This window comes from Pterocles gutturalis, unplaced genomic scaffold, assembly GCF_000699245.1.
Source record: "Pterocles gutturalis isolate BGI_N339 unplaced genomic scaffold, ASM69924v1 scaffold37836, whole genome shotgun sequence".
NCBI lineage: Eukaryota > Metazoa > Chordata > Aves > Pterocliformes > Pteroclidae > Pterocles > Pterocles gutturalis.
In genome coordinates this window covers 2,418-14,493 of record NW_010099142.1, presented here as the reverse complement: position 1 = coordinate 14,493, position 12,076 = coordinate 2,418, and the positions used below count along the sequence as shown (strand labels likewise).

At 37.0% G+C, this 12,076-nt stretch overlaps 1 protein-coding gene across 1 annotated transcript; it reads left to right on the top strand.

Annotated features, from left to right (window-relative positions):
- Window positions 1-454: 454 nt before the first annotated feature.
- CCBL2 (cysteine conjugate-beta lyase 2) lies at window positions 455-11,759 on the top strand (the record flags this gene model as incomplete). Its single annotated transcript, XM_010075450.1, has 10 exons — window positions 455-604; window positions 2,261-2,347; window positions 2,877-2,987; window positions 3,078-3,198; window positions 6,612-6,688; window positions 7,563-7,652; window positions 8,285-8,471; window positions 9,471-9,544; window positions 9,988-10,074; window positions 11,473-11,759. Coding segments are annotated over 10 exons (1,047 nt in total), but the record flags the coding sequence as incomplete, so codon positions are not given.
- Window positions 11,760-12,076: the final 317 nt, after the last annotated feature.

The following is a 12,076-nucleotide window of genomic DNA, read 5'->3' as shown; positions in this document are numbered from 1 at the left end:
TTTACCCCTTTAATTCTCTCCCCTCTCATCGGGTGGGGAGTGGAATTGCATGAGTGGGTGTGTGGTTTGGCCCCCAGCCAAGGGCAAACCCACCACAGGAGGACAGGATGAATTGGTGTCAGAGTATTTCATTCTCTCCTCCTGTCTCTTGTCCTAACTGTCTACAGGCTACCTGGAGCTATCCTGAGATGTGATAATAAGATAGAAATTAAAAAGCATCAGATATACAAAAAGAATTTCCTAGTAGATATGAATAAATTGAAACCACTTTTCTTACCTAATGTGCAAAAACTTTAAACCATGCTACCTATTAACAGCCATTAACACTGAGTGCTCATCTCATATTTTTCTATTTCAAAATGTATTATTTTGATATATGTGGAAACACCACCAAACATAGCATTGTGCATTGTCAGTAACACACCAATCAGTTGCATTTGTTTGCTTTGAACAGGGACATCCGTCACTAGTGAAAGCCTTGTCTCAAGTGTACGAGAGAGTTTGTGGAAGAAAGATTGATCCTCTCACAGATATCCTGGTGACCGTGGGAGCTTATGGATCTCTCTTTAGTACAATACAGGCATTAATTGAAGAGGGAGACGAAGTAAGTTTTTATTTGAAATATTAATGTATACTCACTGAAATGAGAATTTGCCTGGTTTTTATTCATCCACTTAAATACAAATTAATGTTGGGGCTTCTTTCTGATTTCCATTAATTTGGTTTGTTACACATCTGACTTACAGTTTCAGAAGCTGTGATCAGGAGACTATCCTTTGGATATCTTCCTATCATTCACCAACTTACAAACCCCTTTCTTTCATACTTATGGTACCTGTAGCAGTTTGTTTATCAGTATTACTGTTAGGTGATGCAATACACACTGATTTCTTATTTGAGAAAACTTTTGGGCTGTTGTCTGCAACAGAAGACTAAGGGTGGAGCAAAGTATTGTTTGTGTTTGAATAACCATTGTGTATCAAGTTTTGTTTTGGACCATTGCATGGTAGCAGCATAGGTAGCAGAAAAGCCCTTTAAAGAAAGGATTGTTAGTTTACTGTTGTGAGAGCTGACACGGACAGGATGTAGGAACAACCACAAAACCATGGATGAAATGCAAAGAGTAAATTTATTTTCATTACCTTGTGAACTGGAGGATACCCGAAGCAGCACCCGGGCAGAGGCATACAAGTGGGAACGCAGGCACCGCAGAGGCTCGCTCCTTGCTAGAGGATCAACGAACCTGCTGTTTTTGCCTGTATTTCAAGGAATCCTGCAGGTGTAGTGTACCACTGGGCTTTGATCTTTCCCACAGCAGGGCAGGAATCCCAAGCATGTTCAATAGGGTGCCTCTAAGTCTGTCACAGGCCTAGGTTATCTAAACACAGATGTTCTACTGTTCCAACACAAGGCTAAACAACAGTTAGTATGATATATGTGTTTTTCTCCACCCCAGTTGCAAGTCAGTTGAGTGTGTTTACAATCGTCCTTGCCCTTCTTCCGTTGTTTTCCCACAACTGTACTGATGTCTGCCTTTTTGACAGTGATACTAAAAGTCATTTTCAGGGGGTATTTCTATCTGTAGTGGACAAGAACTTTTTGTGTTATCATGCATTTTGCTTTCAGTGCCTTGTTAGTTTCACTTGTATAATTTATTCTCATCTGTATCTTTTCTTCCTTTTTATTGCTTTGATATTAACTTCCTTTTTTGGTAACAGTTCTCTGCTGTTAGCCTTTGGGGCTTTTTTTTGTTTTCCTATTATCTAGCATTTATGCAGTTTTCCTTGAGTTTGTCCTCTTTTTCTACCTGAAAATTTTCTTCTGATAAAATCTGAGGACTTAAGCTGTTTTTATGAGATTTCTAGATATTTGGAAATCGTGGAATTTCATGGACGGAATTAAGGCAGCTGTGCTGTGGTTCAATAATTTGCTGTTGCTATCTCCCATCTTTGCATCTTTGTCTTGCACCTACAAATATGTATGCAGGACCCAAAGGTTCCTAATATTATATCTTAATAGTTGTAATATGTTACTGTAGTAAGAACAGCCTGTGTGTGTTATCAAAAATGAGTGGTGCTTATCGTACTTAGACTGAGGGCATTGTTATATGATGCGCTAAAAGGAGGAATATTCTGCAATGTTAGATCAGGATGGAGTGCCAGAAACATTACCAAGTTATACTACCAAAGTAAATCTGGAAATATGATGGTATCATGCAAGGTAAATTCTCCATTTCTGATACTGATGATTGTAATTTCAGGTAATAATAATAGAGCCATTTTATGACTGTTATGAACCAATGGTAAAGATGGCGGGTGCAAAGCCTGTTTTTGTCCCACTGAGATATGTGAGTAGCTTTTTAAAAATTACTTACCATATAAAGTTTCTCATCCATACTCAATAAAGCTTGATTAACACCTTCTAAGCAATGATTTTCTGTATAGTTTTTCATAATATGGACAAGGAGGAGAAAAGAACTTGAATCTCTCTGGTGGTGATCAATCTTTCCAGCCGAGCATGCACACACTTGTTCTAGTGTCTGGGAAGGCCATAAACTCTCTTGTCATGTGACTGGGCTTCCTGCATTACACACTGTTAGAATAAGAATGTGTGTAACCAGGTCCCGGAAACCAGTTCCTGAGGAAACTGTGAGACAGACAGTGGGCAGGAGAGGAGACCTACTGTCATAATAATTTACCTTGCTCTTAGCCTCCCTGCCTGTTCCTAGAAGTGCCTTCTCCCAGGAGAGCAGGACAGATTGGACAGGTTGTCAAGTAAGGTTATGAAGGTGTCTGAGGGTGATAAGTTGTGCATCTCTGTTTAGGCTGTATCATGTTGTATTTAAGTAATGCATTAATTTCTTGGGGGTTTTGTAGAAAAATGATGGAAGCTCTGCATCTAGCGCTGATTGGGTTGAACTTGCAAATAAATTCAATTCCAAAACAAAAGCAATTATTCTGAATACTCCTCACAATCCTGTAGGCAAGGTAAGAGTCCTGCTTTAACACTACTGTCATTTCAAGGTGTGCCTTAAATACTATGATTAATGCATTGTCCCTTGCTTTCTTGTATCCCAGGTGTTTTCCAGAGAAGAGCTCCAAGTAATAGCTGATCTCTGTATTAAACATGATACCCTGTGCATCAGTGATGAGGTGTATGAATGGCTGGTGTATAAAGGAAAAAAACACGTTAAAATAGGTACTGATTTTTTGTGGCATTTTAGAAGTGGTTGTGGAATGATGTTGTAAACATGCCTCTTGGAGATAACGGTTGCTGGAAGGAGCTCAGACTTCAAGTTTTGACTATTTTTCAATGTTTAGACCCTTAAGGAGGAGACCCCCTCTGCTTTATGAAAAATATTTTAAGGAATAATTTCCAAATAGGCTTTCTAAAAGCTCTTTTGTGACTTTGGAACAGATATCCATAGAAACTGGTGGGACTGATGCTATAACTAATAAATCAGTTATAATCATCTGAATATCCCATCCTTATTCAGTTACTTTGCTGGCCGTGACAAGTATAACTGCTGTTCGTGTGTGTGTATTGGACTGTGCTTTGCTGAAGGAAAAGGGATTATGTTTCAAAGCATTATAGAGATAATCAATGAGGGAAATGCATAGTGAAGAACACAATTATTTTTGCTCCACTGCTTAAAAAAAGAAAAAAAAAATTATATAAAGGTTTGTGCAGAGACAACGTATGAACACGATCCCTCCAAACTGCAGAGACAGTGTTAAATAACGGACATTGAATTCAGTTAAGTGAGTCGCTGCATGGGCAGCTGTGAAAGCATGCTAAAGTCTTCAGGTAATATTGCTACTGGGGTAAAGCACCAAGAACAAATCAGAAAACCAAATATGATATTATGTCCCTGTCCCTCTTGTTTTACTTCTTGATCCAAGTTTCACTGAAGTCAGTGGAATCACTCCCACTGTCTCAGAATGAGTGAATCTAGTGCAGGCTACTGAACCCCTTCCCCAATCCTGTAAAGCTGCAGCTAAGCATTTATGCAGAAGTTTCTAGTGTGGTGGTCTTGGTTTGTATCTGCTGATGTATTTGAGCTGGCTAAAGTCCAAAACTTCTTTATGTGTACAGGTGTTTTGTGTCTGGTAGTAGCATCTTGCCTTAACTATCTGTTACAATGTACTTATTGAATGAAGGCACATTTCAGTCATGTGCGATGGAGACATCTAGTTGAGATTAAACAGTGGTACCAAGAGACCTAAATATAACTTAGACATGAAAAACCTTAGCTTTTTTCCTGGCTTTAGCACTGGTTGAATGCTGAATAACGTTGTTTCTATGCTTCAATTCCATATATGTAGAGTGGCAATAAAAGAAACTTCCCATTAGTGGGGGCTACATCATTGTAAAAACAAATCTTATAAATAATAAAAAGGAAATTATATCTAAATGACCTTGCAATACTTATTAGCTCAGCTACTCAGTTGCTGATCATACAGCTGCAGTACAGGGATTGTATTAGCCATGCATAGGCTATAAGTCTGTTTTGAAAGTGGCCTAATTTCATGTCTGTTGCAGTGCCTTGATAGTGATACCTTATCAAAGACCTTCAGACATGGAAGAAGGGGAACATTTTGAGTACATTCATGTGATAGTAATCTGAGTCAGTGCATCCTAACAAGTTACCACAGTAACTAATTATGTGCGGTTTATCATGTCCCAATTGCAAAGTAAAATGAGTTAAATTAGAGCTTTCTTCATGGGCTTAGCAGGTGTTTTGTGCAAATAGCCATCCTCAGAACCAAAATCTTTGTGGGTGGTATGAGGTAATCCATTTTCCTTTGCAGTGGCAGCAGGTCCGAACACTCATGTTGTCAGTTAGGCTTTGTCTTAGTGGACAGGTGGTGAATTCTCAAGACACAGTAACTCTGTTGCTCATTAGTATCAGTATTGTAATTTTAATGCTTCAAAACAAAATGTTTCAAATTGAACAAAAGCAATTCTGTAGTTTAGCATAAAATGTAAAAATATTGTGTAACGATAATGCAAGTTAAAGCCTGGGCAGTTAGTGCCAGTTAGTTACAAGCTGAGTGCCATCCCAGGTAACAGACTTATGTGTTAGTTTGCAGTTCATTAGTTTTTGAATTGTAGTCAGACTTGGTTATGTTGTTACATAATGATGTTGCCATATGGCACAGAGGAATTTCCCTCTATTTAAAACTTGCTGCTTGTAAAAGCAATGGAGCTGCTGCTTTCGCTGTGCACGTCTGCTGCTGCTATTGTTTGGAATGCTGTTACATTCCATCTCCAAGGTTGAATTCCTATGACTGTGTCACAAAACAGTCTCACTAGAGGGCATTAGCTTTGAAATTCAATTATTTTTGCAGTCTGTGAGAGCTAGTTTGGTTGCCTTTAGGAGGTGATCTATACTCTTGACCTACCTAGCTAGAAAATGCATCTGTTCAAACTGCCTTTTTTGTTTTCAAGGTCACAGAGCAGTTGAGTGAATATGGGTGGGCTAATACAAATATGAATTTATTTATTGCTGTTTTGTTTCTCTTCTTGGCAAGTGTGCTCAAAAAAAAAATACTATACATGTTTTCAAATAACTGCAAAGACTTAAACCGTGTCTAATGCAGACAACTACTGCAAAAACTTTCTTATGAAATTCAGTGATTTTATGTCGAACTTCTTTGTTTGTTTGTCTCCCTAGAAAGGGCATTTACCAATTGATAGATTCGCTGGTAGTGGTTCTAGGGTGTAAATGAGATGGAGCTGGATGTTGGTGACCACTGCAGTTACAGTAGTTGTATGACCTTGGCTGACTTTGTGTCTCAGACTTAAGTTTGTCTTTATCTTTTTCTGTTGAAAATGAATTAAGTCTAAATAGAGCTCCCTTGAAGCAGAGTACAGAAAAAAAAAATTGTAAACTACAGGAAGAGACCTTTGCTGTGTCATTTCCTTGCAAAGGAAACATAGAATTTTGGTCTCCTCTACCAGATACAAATACAGAGACAGGCCCCCATGCATCCCTTAATCCTTGCAGACATCCTTAGCTAGCTGCTATTGTCAGTCAGTCCCAGGCCTGTTCAAATTATATAACAAAACAGAATTTATTTACTCTGCTGGTTTTCTGATTCTTAAGGTGTTTGGTTCCAGGTTAGAAGTCTTAGTAATTCTCTTTTTCTGATGTCTGAGAGAGCCAGAGACACTGCACTGGACAATTCTATTAAAATGGCTTGCAGGGCCTGAGTTAACGTTTTATACGGTGCTATTATCAGGCATCAGAAGTAATGCTGTCTTGAGATGAATGGGTAGCCACTTCTTACGTCATATCTTTCTTATGGATAATTATGCATTTTAGCTGAGAATAACTAACATGTAGTTTTCACAAATTGTGCCTCTCATTTTCTGCCTCTTCTTTCTCCTTTCATTAACCTTTACCTTCTTTTCATGCCAAAAGCATTGGCCCATGTATCCTTTCTCACTTGTTACAATTGATATAATTTTAGAGTATTTTCATTGCTTGCTTAATATGCTGCAATGATATATCAATATACAGCTTGGAGCTAGGGGCAGTACGGTTTTTCTAACTACATGGAATATATGAGTGCGCCTGTACCCAATTAATTTTATTTTATATACAGCTACGTTGCCAGGTATGTGGGAAAGAACAATAACTATAGGAAGTGCTGGAAAAACATATAGTGTAACTGGCTGGAAGGTAAGAAGAATCAATACAAAAGAGTTCAGTTGTCTAAATAACAGAATGAATTTATTACACTAAAAAAAATCTCCATTTTTTATGACCTGTCTTTTGAAAGCTTCTGGCAAATCTCTGTGTCTCCAAAACACGAAGATAGCATTCAGTTGGAGCAATTGCCTATCTTGAACACCCATGTTTTAATTCTCTTCTTGTCTCTCTTGTGAGAAAACAAGACTAAAAAAATAAACACAGTATCATTTGTTCAAAACCAGTCAAGATTCTTGGAGAAAACATGGATATTATCATATTTTAACTTTCCAGTTTTGTGGTGATATTTTCAGATTGTGATAATGGTACGTTTTGGAATGGCTTATATTTCTGTAAAATATTTAATGATAATACTTTGCTTGATTTTAAAATATATATCAGAATGTAAACGAACACATTTAACCATTTGGCAACTAAATTCTTTCTTCTTCATCACCTGTGTTCAAATGGAACCACAACATATATGATTCAGTAGTGGTAGTGAACTTTTATTTTATGCTGAAACCACCTTTGATACAGGAGCTTATGAGATGGAAAGGTTCTAAAACAATTAGGAATAACATTCCTAGTTTGATTTCTTGTTATATGAAGAGTTAAATTTTGCTCAGTACACTGTGAGAGATAGGGATAAGTGAACCTGTAACTGTTGTCTCAAATCTAGAATTTTTTTAATGGCATCATTTAGCAAACTTTGTGTAAACTAGCTCTTAATTCAGTATCAAAACAAATTCACCACCAATTCTTTAAATAGAAAAACTTGAGACAGTGGCTAATTTTAATTCTTTGTTAATTTTTAGTAACACCACTACTGTAAGTATAACATATGCATACTTTCTTCCCTTAGCTTGGTTGGGCTATTGGCCCTCAGAACCTGATTAAGCATTTGCAAGTTGTTCACCAAAATACGCTGTATACTTGCCCAACTCCATTACAGGTAAGTACAGATGGGGCAGAAGAGGTTATTTTCTGGTGCAGAAAAACTGTAGGCCTTGTTGTAATAAAACGATAATCACAACAATGATTGTTTGGTTGTCAAAATGTGTATTCTGGGATGCAGGAAGAGGAGACAAACTTGATCAGTTTACCAGATGTTTAAAAATCAAAAATCGGTCTTGCAGATTCTTTCTTCTTTCACCTACAATCTGCTGCTTCTTGCATAAAACATGACAATCTTGTGGTTTCCTAGCAAATACAAATAAAATTTGTTGCATTAAGGTCTTGTTTTACTGAGCATTATCTCCGTCTACTAGTTTCTTGTATTCTATGATATGTTATTATCAATAATTTAACCTTAGCTTCAATTCAGATTGTAAACCCCTGTGTCAAGGACTGTGACTTCTGTATATGATTAGTGCCTAGCAAATGATTGGGTGCTTTGGGTGTTGTCACAGCACAAAGTAACAAACAAATGACACACTTGGATGTAGCTTGTGTAATTCATATATGCTGATTTGCTTAGTAAGGGCCACAACTGAAGAAAAATGTACGTGATTTTGCTAGGAAGTGTGTGTGTCTTTGAGTTCACTGAGTGTCCATGAGTACTTTGAACACTGATTATTTTTCCAGGAGGCTTTGGCACAAGCATTTTGGATAGACTATAAACGCATGGATGACCCAGACTGCTATTTTTACTCACTGTCTCGAGAGCTGGAAAGCAAGCGGGATCGGATGGCTCAGCTACTTCAGGAAGTTGGACTAAAGCCTGTCATTCCAGATGGAGGATACTTTATGATTGTTGATGTTTCTCCATTAAGTTAGTATAAAGTTTATTAAAAAGGGTGTGGAAAGCAAATATTATAGCTAATCTGAAAATGCAACTTTAATTTTAAAATATATTCTCATTTCATGTTGCATGTTAGGCGTTTCATGCATAATGTGGTCAGAAGTACTAACTGGGACTGAAATTTCTGTTTGACTGTAGCCTGGGAGGTAGATTTTATAAGCTTCAGCAAAGTCTTTGTGATCCTAACTACTGTCCATGTTTTGCAAGGTTTTAGGGTGGATAAAGGAGGTAGATAAAAATTTCTATTTTCAAAAGGTCTGTGATTATGCAAAAATTTGAGCCAAGCCCTTGGCTTGACATCCTGAGTTTGTACCATTTTTTGCTTTCCCTTTTCAGTTTTGTTTGTTTTTCTTAATCTGAAGTCATACTCTGAGGGCTCTTTGAGGCATTCTGATTTCTAAACACTGTAAAATGCTAACAGAATTTACAAAACCTTTTGAAAATTCAGGTTACAGTAACTCTGGAGGAAGAATTCCCACAGGCGAATATTTTCTAATTCTACATACTAACCGGTCCTAATGGCACTCATCATTCACAAAGAAAGGTTTAAACACAGCTGGACCTTGCAGTGCTACCATGTGTCAGAAAGTTTTAGATACTCCAGTTTCACAGACGAGAACACTGCAGATGCAGTGATTATTGCTGTCCATGCAATAAATGCACTCTTCAGTACCCTCCATGGTCCTAATCCCTCAATAACCCAGACTTTGAGGACTTCGTGGAGTAGTGCAGGGCTTTCTTCCAAGCTATATGTCTGAATTTGCTTTGAATGAAAAGCAACTGCTCAGGTCAGCATGGAAAGGATCAATCTGTTGGCCTATTTTGTTATAGTAGTGTTTTTAATTCTATTTTAAAATAAAAACATACAGCTTTTTTCTTAAGTGTTGCCTATAATAAAGTGCTGGTAATGAATGCCTTCCCAGTGGAGTCTAGGAAATCTTATGTTTGTTTTATATCTAATTTTTTTAGATGTGGATCTCTCTGATGTAGATGAGAAACAACCTTATGATTATAAATTTGTCAAATGGATGATAACATCTAAGGTAAGTTGTCTTAGTCATACTTCAGTTTTAGAAATGCTTTTCTGTTGAAAGCAAGAGCAGTGCAACCAGACTTATTAAATAATGTAGCATAGATATTCAATTCAAAATACTATTTGGTGTTTATAGTAACTGCTGGTAGTGATGTGGATAAATATTGCTAAGTATGATGAAAACGTACCCTGTAGGTTTGTGTTACATCCCAGCACTTTTCTTTCAGCATGCTTAAATCCTAGTTGTACAAAAGGACCTTTGAAATGTTTTGCCTAAGAGAAGTAATTTGAATTTAGTTAAACCTAGCTAGTGCATACAAAACTGAACCTTGTCTTTCCCTCACATGTTGGGAGGGAGAGTTCTAAAAATGGAACAGTAAAATCATCATGCTTAAACCTGATTTTTTACACATACATAAAATAAGCAAATAATATTTCTGTTTTATGTTTCAGAAGCTGTCAGCAATTCCACTTTCAGCATTCTGTTCTCCTGAGACAAAGAGGCAGTTTGAAAAATATATACGTTTTTGCTTCATTAAGGTAAATTTGTGTCCTGGGAAGACTTAAGACTCCTAAAATCAGTGTGGTACAGAAATCTGCAAGAGACTGATGGTTACATATTTCCCAAGATCTCCTGAGTTGGATAGTTTTAGAAACAGAAAGATAGCATGAAGATTCAGCACGAAGTAGCTTCAAATATATTTTTGCTGAGGGACTTTAAACCATAAATGTGGGTGGCATGGCTAAGAAGGGCAACTGGCAGAAAACTGGGTGGGTAGGCCTTTATTAGCTTACTCTAGTGATTTTTAAAAACCATTCTTGACCAGTGGTGACAGTGCAAATGAATGACACAGGTACATGAGCAATTAAGGTGAATTTTGTAATCCAGAGCAGAGAATAATTGTACAGCAGAGTGGTATAGCCTATGCCCATTCAGTTTCCAACAACAAACACAGTGAGGTCACCAGGTTTAGCTCACTTGCCTGGAAATACATAGGGTTTCACACAAGCTCCAGGTTACGAACAAAAATAAAGACACAGGAAGTTATTTTACATGTTTTTTGTGAATTGTGTGACATTTGCCACTTTGCGAGCACATCCGTTACACATATTCTTCCTCCTGATGAATATGTTCTTGAAAAGACTGAAAGACTTTGGAGACGGGTACAGAAGCTTTGATAAGCTCGCAGCCCTAAAATGTTTCCCAATTGTTCTGTAACAGAGTCAGCATAATGGAACATAGGCAACTCCTTAACTGTTCTAGTGTACAGATCAGAACCTTAGTTTGAACCAGTAATGAAGGGGAGTTTCTGCTTGAGTTACTTAGTTCTTTTGATGAGGTATAAAGACTATGATATAAACTGAGCAAGTAACAACCAGGATGAAACTTGCTGGTTTTAATGTGGCTTGCCCAGGATGAACAGCACTAATCACGTTAAGTTAAAAACTACTTGTATGACTCACCAGGTTGTAGCCAAGCCACACAACTGGACAGTGGATAGATTGCCCACAGTTAGAGGGATTATGTTTAAGCAGTTTACAGCATAACTTGGTTGCATGGAGGTTTAAAAATCTCAACTGTACACATAAAGATTAAGAAACTATGCTAGCATGTCTCTAATATAGAGCTGCCAAGTACATCACTGCATAAATGCCAGGCATTTATAAAAGAAGTATTGTTTTCATTAAATTTGATAGTATGAATGCTGAGAAAATGTTATCTTTTAAATATACCTAATAAATATTTGCAAGGAATCAGCATTTAATTTTTTGTGTAGTCTAGATTTTTAGCTATAACTGTTAATGAAAAACTGACTGACAGATATTTACAGGATGCAAGTTAAACTGCCAAATATTGATTTGGGATGATTTTATCATGACTGCTACACTCTTTTCCAGAACTTCCTACTTGGACTAATAGTGGTATTTGTTTTGCAGAAAGACAGCACACTAGATGCAGCTGAAGTGATCCTGAAGAACTGGAATAAACAGACAGCCTGATTTTTCTCATTGACTCTTCCATCTGGTATAATTATCTAATAGTAGGGGTTTTTATTGCAAATTTAAGAACAACTTACTTAATACAGTATAGAATTCATACAGCATTGTTAATAACTTTGTGCTGCCACCTGCTGAGGTGTTAAAACAATGATTTACTGAAATATGTGTGATGCAACTCAGAGGTTATTTTCAGTCTTTAGAAAATAATTTACTTTTTTCCTAAAAATAAATCTCTGGGATTCACTTCTTTCACTGAAAACCAGCATTTTTTAGGACTCTGTGTAAAATAAATAGATGATATAGGTATTTTAAAACTTAGAAGAAAAAAGTGGGAGGTGTTTTTGGTATGCGATAGTACAGAAGTAGGGGTGAGACTTAAACGTCATGGTTTGTGAAACCCAATAGCCTGCATCAGAGGAAAAATTAAGATATGCCTCTTATTAGATAATTGCTGTGATTTTCTACATACGTACCTACCTACCGTGTCTATGCACAAATTGGATCAGTTTAAATAAAGTGATTGAGTTAAATCAATACAAAT